The sequence below is a fragment of the Falco peregrinus genome, chromosome 1, assembly GCF_023634155.1.
Source record: "Falco peregrinus isolate bFalPer1 chromosome 1, bFalPer1.pri, whole genome shotgun sequence".
NCBI classification, from domain to species: Eukaryota; Metazoa; Chordata; class Aves; order Falconiformes; family Falconidae; genus Falco; species Falco peregrinus.
In genome coordinates this window covers 73,535,134-73,546,408 of record NC_073721.1, presented here as the reverse complement: position 1 = coordinate 73,546,408, position 11,275 = coordinate 73,535,134, and the positions used below count along the sequence as shown (strand labels likewise).

General features: G+C 44.1%; 1 protein-coding gene across 1 annotated transcript; it reads left to right on the top strand.

The window, feature by feature from the left end:
- Nucleotides 1–694: 694 nt before the first annotated feature.
- ACTC1 (actin alpha cardiac muscle 1) lies at nucleotides 695–6,011 on the top strand. Its single transcript, XM_005234612.4, has 6 exons — nucleotides 695–1,378; nucleotides 2,516–2,840; nucleotides 3,479–3,640; nucleotides 3,754–3,945; nucleotides 5,171–5,352; nucleotides 5,683–6,011. Exons 1-6 carry the CDS (start codon nucleotides 1,052–1,054, stop codon nucleotides 5,824–5,826), a joined length of 1,332 nt encoding a protein of 443 aa, XP_005234669.2. The 5' UTR covers nucleotides 695–1,051; the 3' UTR covers nucleotides 5,827–6,011.
- Nucleotides 6,012–11,275: the final 5,264 nt, after the last annotated feature.

Here is an 11,275-nt window from a genome sequence, read left to right as displayed (position 1 = left end):
GAAAGAAGCGGAGCGGGCGCTGCGCGAAACGCAGGCAGCAGCCGGTGCCTCCGCGCCGCACAGCAGCCGGTGCTGTTTGGCACCGAAGCAGCCCCGGGGGTCGCTGACTCAATAGGAGCGCGAGTGGCTTTGTGTCAGTGGGAAAACGAGAAGCCGGAGGCAACCACGCGTGCGCCCCCCGCACCCTCCGCCGCGCCCGGGCATCCCATGGCTGTGCGGAGCGGGCCCGGCCGGGGGCTCCCGGCGGCGCTGACGGGGTGGGGCGCGGCGGGGCCGGGCCGGGCGCGCCCCGGCGGCACCTTGGGCCCAGCCCGCTGGCGGCGCCGGCGGGGGCTGCGCGGGGCTCCCTATTTGGCCATGCGGCGGGCCGGGGGCGCGCGGCCCCGCGCCTGCCTTACATGGGCCGGGCGGCCGGGCCGCGCCGGGGCTGGCCGGGCTCCATTCATGGCTGCGCGGCCGCTCAATGGCGCGTTGCCGACCAAATAAGGAGAAGGTGGCTGCCCCGTCCCGCCGCGGCCCCGGCCGACGCTGCCCCTCGGGGGTATAAATCGGGGCGTCTCCGCCGGGCCGGCACCCAGGCTGTCCTCCGCAGCCCCCCCGCCGCCGGTGCTGGTCTGGTGAGTAGCGCGGCGGTGCCCGCAGCCCCGCGGGGCCGGCTCGGGACGGGACGGGACGGGACGGGACGGGGCGGGGCGGGGCGGGACGGGAGGTACCGGCGAGCGTCGCGTGCCGGTCGCGCCGGTGCGGCGTCTGCGCTGCCCGTGCACCTCCTGGCTTAGCATCACTTACGCCGCGGACACCACTCCCGTGCCCGGCCGCCCCCCGCGCAGCGCAGCCGCCGCGGCCCGACGGGGCGCCGCCGGCGAGTGTTCTGGGCTGGGCTGATCTCTCCCATTGCAAGCGCTTTCCCTCCCATTGCAACCTGCGGCCCGTGGGTGCCGCCAGGGACGCCCTAGTGAGCGTCACGCACGCTGGGGCACCTTCCGAAGCGCGGAGAAGAAAGCGGCTGGCGGATCTGGTTCAGAGCCCTGCCCACCAGCGCGGCCGAGCCATGGAGCATCCTCCCGGGACCAGTCAGATTTCCCGCTCCCGCCGCCCGCTGCCGTGCGCCGCCGTCCGCACCGTCCGCGATGGCGGCCGGAGGGTCCGCCCGGGGGGCTCGGCGAGGCCCGGCGGCAGCGCCGCGCTGCCCGCGGGGGTCTGGACACGCCACCGCGCTGTTTTTCAGATCCGTGCCTCCCTCCGAAGATGTGTGACGACGAGGAGACCACCGCACTGGTGTGCGACAACGGCTCGGGGCTGGTCAAGGCGGGCTTTGCCGGAGACGATGCCCCCAGGGCCGTTTTCCCCGTCCATTGTCGGCCGCCCGAGGCACCAGGTAACCCCGGGGGCAGGGCCAGGGCAGGACACAGCCTTCCCCTCTCTCCAGTAGTCGCCTCCAGTCGCCCCTTTCTGAAACTAGTTCTTCTGTCCTGTCCCAAATACCCTGCCCATCCCCCTGCTCGCTTGCAGTAGTGCGAGTGACACCTTTCCACCTTTCCAGATCTCCAGCGCTTCCCTTGGCTCCCCTGCTTGGCTGTCCCTTACTGCCTTTCTATCGCTTTCTCCCTTTCCCCCAGCTATTTCTAACTCACCAGCTTTCCTCTTGATCCTCTCTCTGTTCCCTCTCCTAATGAGCCCAAACCCAGCTCCCTACGAAGCTGCTGCCCACTCCATCCCCTAGGCCAGACCTGCTGCTGTTGCTAGTTCAAAGGCATCTCCCTTGGCCAAATCTGCACATGAAGCGGTTTGTTTAAGGCCCTTCCTACCCTCCCTGTCCAATGTTTCACATACCAAACGCCGTTCAATTTCGTCTGTTTCTCTTGTCTGTCTCTGATCTTACCTCTTACCGCTCTTTAAGCTACCTTTTCTTTGTTACCATGTCATTCTTCTTCTCCTTTGTCAGTTAAATCAGTACACTGAAAATATGGTACTTGGTAAAAAGCTTGTGATATCTTTTTGTTTGTGGTTTTTTTTTTTTAATTAAATGTTTGCAATCTGTATTTTTTATCGTGTATAAATTACTGCTGAGGTTCCATAAGTAATATAGGGTATCTTCCTTCACCAGAAGGCTGATTTCCTCTGTATCTTCTTATTTATTAAGTCTCTTTGTGTGTAACTCTGATTTTTTTCCTGCTCATGATATTGTGCAATTTACTTTCAGTCAAATTTTTGGACCAGAAAGAAGTACTTGAAAATTAGAGGTGTATTAAAAAAAAAGGGGGGGGGGGGGGGAAATCCTTTCATCTGATTAAAGGAGAAAGGATTTTATGAGAAAACTTCAAATTCTGTTGACTTAATATTTTAATGATGCTCATTTCTCTTCCTATACAACCTTTTAGTTGTGTGACTGCTTGTACCTTTCTTGAAAATAGCGTTGTTGTCTGAGATGTAGTTGACGGTGATGTAGATGAGATGTAGGGCTCTGTGATGTTGTCTTCCTCAAATAATGCTTTTCTGTATTTCCTTCTCTTAGGGTGTTATGGTTGGTATGGGTCAAAAAGATTCCTATGTGGGTGATGAAGCTCAAAGCAAAAGAGGTATCCTTACTTTGAAATATCCCATTGAACATGGCATTATCACCAACTGGGATGATATGGAAAAGATCTGGCACCACACTTTCTACAATGAACTCCGTGTGGCCCCTGAGGAGCACCCTACTTTGCTCACAGAAGCCCCCTTGAACCCTAAAGCTAATCGTGAAAAGATGACCCAGATAATGTTTGAGACCTTCAACGTACCTGCTATGTATGTGGCGATCCAGGCTGTCCTGTCCCTGTATGCCTCTGGTCGTACAACAGGTAAAATAAACAAATAAACACTATTTAGATATTTCCTTTCAGTAACTCCCCTTTCTTCCTGCTCCAAATAGGAAGAAAACACCACAACTTATTCAAGTTTACAGAAAACTAGGTATTTTTAGTTTATAGTGATAGATGATAACAGTACCAGAAAACCCAGCACAAAATAGCCTGTGGAAAGGGCCCACCTGTGTTGCTTTCGGAAAGGCACTGTGGAAGTGACTCTCCTGCCCTTTGCCATGACGCAGACGAGGAGACATGCCTGTGAAGATGCTGCAGTTACACAAGTGTTACACCAGTTTAAGGGTTTAAACTGGGCCCAAAAGACGCCCATGATTGGATCAAGACAGTGACTGTGGCAAGTATGCCTGCTCAGTGTAGTAGCAGTGGAAGGCTGCTTGTATGGGTTAGCTTTGAAGTATGTATGGAACCACTGTTTTGTAGGAAAGTTCACACCAAACAGGAGTGTCCAGGCGAGCAAAGGCAGAAGGAATGGGCAAGATCTGTATGACTAAAGCAGAATGATGCTACTTTATGCTGCCTGAAAAGTCCTGTTCTGTTTGCTGCTGCTTACCGTGCCGAAGGGCTCTAAGCATTTGCTAGGTGATTCCAACTGCTCTCTGACATTTCTCTCACAGGTATTGTTCTTGACTCTGGCGACGGTGTCACCCACAACGTACCTATTTATGAAGGTTATGCTTTGCCTCATGCTATCATGCGCCTGGATCTGGCTGGCAGGGATCTGACTGACTACCTCATGAAGATCCTCACAGAGCGTGGCTATTCCTTTGTGACAACAGGTCAGTCCTTCAGCTTTGCCCTCCTGTGAAAATCCTCATGTGTCTCTTAGCCCATCTTCTTCCTGTAGCATTTTGCCTATCCAAATCTTGATTTAATTCCCATATATCTGCAGCTGAACGTGAGATTGTTCGTGATATCAAAGAGAAATTGTGCTATGTTGCACTGGACTTTGAGAATGAAATGGCCACTGCTGCCTCTTCCTCCTCTCTGGAAAAGAGCTATGAATTGCCTGATGGTCAAGTGATCACAATCGGTAATGAACGTTTCCGCTGCCCTGAAACTTTATTCCAGCCATCCTTTATCGGTAAGTGTTCCCAGGAAATTCTCCTTTCTGTAGGAGGTATGAATGAATCAGAAGATCTAGGTGTCCCACTCCTCTTCCTGCTTTTAAATTTGGCATGAAATCAAACATAAATAAATAATGAGTTAGCTTTTCTGGTTCCTGTAAGCTGTGCTTGATGTGAGCTCAAATGGTAATTAGGTGAGCTCTGGGCTCTTGTGCAAGTTGTAGATCAGGTTTTAGGGTCACAATTTTTTAGCGGTAAAATGTACAGTTAGAATATTGTCATTAGGGAGTTGGGCTCAATGATCCTTATGTGTCCCTTCCAACTTGAGACATTCTATGATTCTATGTCACTGATGGCAAGAATAGCGTTCAGTGCTGTATTTGTAAGGTTTACACTTAAAACAGTATCTGGCTCCATGGAGAAATAAAGTGGATAAGAGGGGGAAAAAACGGAAGGAAGGTGTATCTATATTTATATGCACTCCGATTAAGCATTGCTATGGTCAAGATGGTAAGCTTTGCTGCTTGTGAGTGCAGCTGACGGATATAGCAAATGCTTAACCGTAAAGTCCCAAGCAATAAATGCAGTTGTTCGTCAGCTGACATCTTACTGTGGATCTAGTGTCAGCCCTTTCGGGAAGCACCTGTTAAAATTAATAGATTGGAATGCAACCTACAAACGCTTGCTCCTGGTTTCTTTTTCCTTGCCACCAAGTACTGATATCTTGGTCCATGTCTTGGTTATCTCTTGTCTTGATGGTTATAAACAGTATAGACTTTGAGTAGGCTGAAAAAGAAATGAAGTTAGTATTGTCTTCTTTAGTTCTACTTCAACTGCTTTGATTGTCTTTATTGCTGTCTTTACTATATTTAACTAAGCTTTTTATGAGCCTCTGACATAACCTGATACTCACATTTTTTGTTCCGTGTAACTTTCTCCCATCACCATACACTAAATGAGTTTATCTTGTGTGTCTGCCTTTTCTCTTACTGTATATTTTGAGTATCTTTCCTTTGCACATGCATTATGGTTCTTACCTTTTCTAACAAATAATTTTAATTTTCTAAGCTACTTCTGTAATTCCAGTTTTTATGTTTTGCTATAACATTTCATAATCAGTAAGTAATTTTACATCAAAAGGATCACACAAGTTCACACTAATGATGAAGAAAAATGCCAGAAGTTCTTTTCATGGAGACCTCTTGTATAATTTACTGACCTACTGTCTTCTTTCTTCTCAAGGCATGGAATCTGCTGGTATTCATGAAACTACCTACAACAGTATCATGAAGTGTGACATTGATATTCGTAAGGACCTGTATGCTAACAACGTCCTCTCAGGTGGTACAACAATGTACCCTGGCATCGCTGATCGCATGCAGAAAGAAATCACTGCCCTTGCTCCTAGCACTATGAAGATCAAGGTAAGGAATTTGACTCTGTACTATAAAATGTGGATAAAAATGGAGAAAATGTCCACATCATTAAATTGGGATCTAAAATAACTCAAAAGTAAGATCAACAGCTGATGGACAAATGAGAAGAAACTCCATTTAATCAGAGTAATTATATTAGTTAGAAGCAATTGTTAGGAAAATATGGTTATTGTACGAGCTGCTGAAATTCAGTATTGTTATTATAGAAAAGTCCTTTGTTTACTTAAAGTAACATCTAGTGGTTTGTTACACTGGTGAAGTGGGTTGTTCAGAAATGTAACTGTTAAATGAGGGGTTTGTTGCTTTTCTTTCTTCTAGATCATTGCTCCACCTGAGCGCAAGTACTCTGTCTGGATTGGTGGCTCCATTCTAGCATCTCTCTCCACCTTCCAGCAAATGTGGATCAGTAAACAGGAGTATGATGAAGCTGGTCCATCCATTGTCCACCGCAAGTGCTTCTAAGCACTTTTCCCCTCAATTTACTTCCCACTCAGGATGACGACAATATGCTTCTTGGAGTCTTCTGGCAACCCTTCCTGAACTCTTCAGTCATTGTACAGTTTGTTTACACACCCGTGCAATTTATTTGTGCTTCTAATATTTATTGCTTTATAAATAAACAAGATCTGGGACTTGCAACCTACAAATGATTGTCTTTTGTTTTATTATAAGTATCTTTTGGTCAAAAAAAATGAAACTAAACACCCTGGGATTTGGAAACTCCCTTCAAACCTATCAGTGCCTTCACTGCATGCATGTCCTGACTGATGTAGGCATGTTAGGTGACGGAACTTACACTTTATGGTTTTAGTTTTGAAACTTGAAACAAAAGAAGTACCATATGTCAAGGCTTGCAATGGATCAGTCTTGAGGGTAGACCCAGTAAGTGGAACAAGTGGAAGGAAACTTCTCATATTCACTCACTGGGTTTAGAAATGTTTCTTCTGTTGCGCTTATTATAACTTTTTTATTAGTAGTAATTTATTAGTAATCTATTGAAAGCCAAAGCTTCTGTAAAAGATTTATGTTAATATATTTAGAATGGGATTTATAACTAATTAGCTCAATCCTAAAGAGTCATACAATTGTTTTCTGTAGGCTATAAATATTTATGACAAAACTTTAATTCAAACTGACAGTTTACTCATCTTTCTCCATCTCTTCAAAGCTACAGATAAAGATGTGAAGGCTTTATTGTACTAATGCACTTTTGCTGTATAAACATGCAATTGTTATAATCAAGATTATTTTCACATCATCATTCATGTATTTTAGGCAATTTTAATCCTTAATCTTTGCTTTCCTTTGTTGCTATTTGACCCAGATACTACAATCATAAATTGCATACTTTCTACTTCTTATTTTCATGAAAGGCATTAAAACTGGCCATTAGATGTGATCTGCAATTAAGTAGAATGATTTTACTCTTTGAATATATGGAGATATATTTAGTGTCTGTCTCCAATTTACTTACCATCAGAGGACAGTTTAATGAGGTGCCACTGTAACTGCCTACCTAATTGGCTTGCACTTTAAATGTTCAAATATTTCTAGATATTTTTGCTTTTGGGCAGAGAGGGTGGATGGAGCTGTTAAATATAAATAAAAATTAAGCATAAATATGAAATTTCAAACATCTTTTACAATTTAAACGTAAATTTAACATTTCAGACAAACATAAAAATGAAATTTTAGCATGAGTATGAAAATTTAAACATAAATATGGAATACTTACTCTCACACTGCACACATTATTACTGAAATGCTGCTGCAAATTAGGCCTTTTCACAGTACGATACAAATTAACCTGTGAATCTGTTCAGGCAAAGTCAATAGCCTCCACTGTTCCCACAAAGGTTTCCAGAGCGGGGAATCACTCTGAAGTTCACACCTTGGAGAAATTTTGTATGTTTTGAAAACATGGGGACTTTTCCAGATTTCTGACCAACACAAATTAAATTACTCAAATTTAAGATGTTTGCCAATGGTGTCTGCATGTTGTTCAGAGCCATTGCACTTCTCTTGCTTCGTCTTGCTTGCTAATCTGAAAGATTTGGCTGGTCAGAAAGGTCATCTCAGGTGTTAGTATGAATTAATAGGGTGATGCTGGACATAAATTACAGCTAATTGAAGCTTAAAATGTTAAGCAAGTATGCAATGGGCATCCTAAGTCAGAGCCAGTGGATGCCTGACAGACTGGCTCTGACTGATGGGTCGGGAATGGCAGGCGTACAGCTGGCACCGTGTTCGTGGCTGTGAGCAGGAGCCCACCCTCGAGCATGTGGGCATGAGGAGGGAACTGAAAGAAGTCACTGACTGCATGACTGAGGGAAAAATTCCTTCCATAGACATTTTGGTGTTTTTAATTCAGAGTTTGTGGAAATGGAAATGAGCAGCAAGGATTGTGTGAAATAGTGATGTGCTTGCATATATGTAGGATATGACTAAAAAGTAACTGTGCCTTGCCCTTTTTCTCTTAACTGCGTGTTTCCAGATGGATTCAGTTTTAATGCAATAAACCCATATTTTATCATTAAAAATATGTGTTCACATTCAGTGCCGTGAAAACCTCAATAATTCAATAGGATGGGAATTATGATAGCTATTTATGGAAACAAAAAAAGATGTTTTAAATATGGGTAGTGCAACTCATCACTTTGGTTGAGAGGAATTTGAGTGTTAAGTCAGGTAAGGTAGGATTCAAAACAATGGTAAGAGATGCCACTGTTAAACTTTACCCTCTGTTTACATTTTACAACAAGCCTTAATTATGGCAGTATACATTCTGTATGGTAAATGAAGATAGTGGAATGGTGTCCTGATTTCTGCTGGGATAGGGTTAATTTTCTTCTTAGCAGCTGGTGCAGTGCTGTGTTTTGGCTCTGATGTGAGAACAATGTTGATAACACACTGATGTTTTAGTTGTTGCTGGGTGATGTTTATACTAAATCAAGGGCTTTTCAGTTTCTCGGGCCCTGCTGGTCAGAGGGCTGGAGGGGCACAAGAAACTGAGAGGGGACACAGCCAGGACAGCTGACCCGAACTAGCCAAAGGGATATTCCATACCATATGACATCATGCTGAGTATATAAACTGGGGGGAAGAAGAAGGAAGGGGGGATGTTCGGCATTATGTTTGTCTTCCCAAGTAACCGTTACGTGTGCTGGAGCCCGGCTCTCCTGGGGATGGCTGAGCACCTGCCCGCGATGGAAAGTGGTGAATGAATTCCTTGGTTTGTTTTGCTTGCATGCACAGCTTTTGCTTTACCTGTTAAATTGTTCTTATCTCAGCCCTCGAGTTTTATATTCCTTCCCGATTGCCCTCTCCAGCTTCTGGATGAGGGAGACTGAGCGAGCGGCTGTGTGGTGCTTGGTTGCTGGCCGGGGTTAAACCATGACAAATGGGATGCAGAAATGAACTAGAGAGCACCTATATGATAACCAGTAAAACTATTGCAGGTAGTTCCTTGCAAAAGGCAAATTAAAAACCAGCTGTACCCAAACCCTGCTGTGATCATGAATCTTCACCTCTGAAACACCTCAGCTAGTTAAGACATTGACATAAATTTTGAGACTAGAAGATTGCAGCTAACCTTCACTGCTTTTGATGAGATTCTCTTTGAATGGAAGAAGGAAACGTGGTGTTTAACCAAGTCAGTAGATTTGACACACGTTTTGAAAAGCAGGGTGGGTACATGACAAAATGTCTGTGTGCCGCACCGAAGCGTCCCCTGTTATTTGACTTCGCAGCTTCTTGTTGCTCTACACGTACCATGGAATGGAAGTCGTTCTGCGGAAGTCAGTCTGACATGGTTTTTAAGCTGCATAAAGAGGCTTTATTCAGTATTAAGGGATAAAAACTACTAAGAAATACTGACATACATCAGTAGGAGCTGGGACAAAATCTTATGGCCTGACCCACAGATCCTACAGAAAACTTTCCCTGTAAATCCAGGAGCATGTTGGTACTTAAGGAGTATTAAAGGACACCGAACAGAAAGCTTGCAATATCTATATGAAGTATGTGCTAAGAATCTGAAAATCCTACAATTCTGCTCTAAGAGATGGATTTTTTTGACAGGGATAAGGAGCTGTTTCGGAAGTCATTTATTAGTGCTTCAAGCTCCTTCAGAACAATAGGTAGGCCAGTCACTGTAGATTTGATAGAGTTGTCTACTTTGCACTAATCTCCAAAAAGGCTGTTTTAGCTAAAGCTTTAAAAAAGTCGGCCTGAGGCAAAGCACTAATATGAAAATTTTTAGCTCGAACAATTGAATTCTGTAGAGTGATAATTTTTTAAACATAGAATAAGAAGGATTTATGCTTAAAAACATTAGGTGACTTTAAATATATGTGACAGTCAGATTAATCTACAATAATAACAACACAAAAATAGAACAAAATAGAGAAAAATCTCTTTGCTGGTTAGATAAACTGAACATGAGGCCCAGGCAGAGACTGACGCTTTCCTCCACTAACAGTTGAACCGAGTCCCACTCTGAAGCATCCTGTGACAGAAGCCTCTGTCATTATCAATACAAGAAATAAGAAAAGATAAATATATAAAATTGAGTGATTAGCAAACCCCACTCATTATACTCAAGAAAGAAGCAACTCAGGCAGTTAGCATACTACTGATTACCTTTAATTTTTCTCCTGGGGATGACTACGATTGCTGAAACTTGCAAATTATTAAAAAAAAATTATTATGCTGATATATAATTAAAGGCTGGATTTCATTTGTGATTAAGCTGTCCTGTGTGAATAACATTGGAAAAAATGAATTTAGCAGGCATTAGCAAGACTTAATATACTTGGTGGCAATCTTATTTTTCATCATAAATAAATGATTCACAAAATACAGTATTTTGGTTGTCTACTAAATACAGGGTACTATGCTCTCTTAGAGGAGATTAATTGTATTTTAGAAACATATTTTAACCAGGTGAAATATATATGCAGAGGAAAAAGTGGATGTGGAACAGCATAAAGCTTTACTGACATAGATTTACATAACACGTAAATGATCTATTAAGTCTGGGAAGGTACCCAATAAAATCCAGGTAGCAAGGCAGTAAGAAAGAGCTTAAAGATTAGTTCTGAGTCTCTAAGCCCCTCAGGTTTAGAGCCCCAGAAAGAGTATTGTCAGTGACAATGAGGACTACGCAACCTTTCTTTCCAAAGTGTCCTGAATGCCTTATGAGCAACATTGTGACTTCTAGACATGCTTTCTCAAGAAGGTGATGCTCAAAGGGAAGTTGAGGAGCTCCTGGGTGTCAGACAGGGCTTGCAGCTCCAGCTTTTCTAGAGATAGTGGAAATGGCTGGCTGTAGCAGCACAGCAACTCCTGCCATGCATTCCTCCCTCTCCCCCAGCTCCCTGTAGCTGGCTGCGTCTGCCCCAGCCGGGTGGGAAAGCTAGCAGGTGAAAAAGCGAAAAAGGTTCTTCACTCTAGGGAGGAAAGGGTCTAGGAGGCACGTACTGCTGGGCCAGTTGGCATGGGGACATCTTCCATAGCATCCAGGAGCACAGGGATTTTACAGTAGCTGCTATCAGGGAAAAAAGGTAAGTTTAGGGAATTGAAGCCATATCCTCATGTTTATGTAATAGAGGAGTTTTGACACTGGATTTCATGCTAATTCTTCTTTATTTTTTATTTTGATTATGTAAATTATTTTCGGGACACAGATGTCTGTCTTCAAAAGCTGTCTTTTTTATTAAACAAACAAACAAAAAAACAAACACACACACATTCCCCAGAGTAAGAAACATTAATCTTAAGCGAGAAAATTGTCTACTTTGGGTCTTTTTTTTTTGATTAAATATTTTTGGTTGCTAAAGGTGTTTTAAAGTTGAAAGAGAGAGAAAGAAAAAGAGTTTACAGTGCTCTGATTCTCTGATAAGCCAGAAGA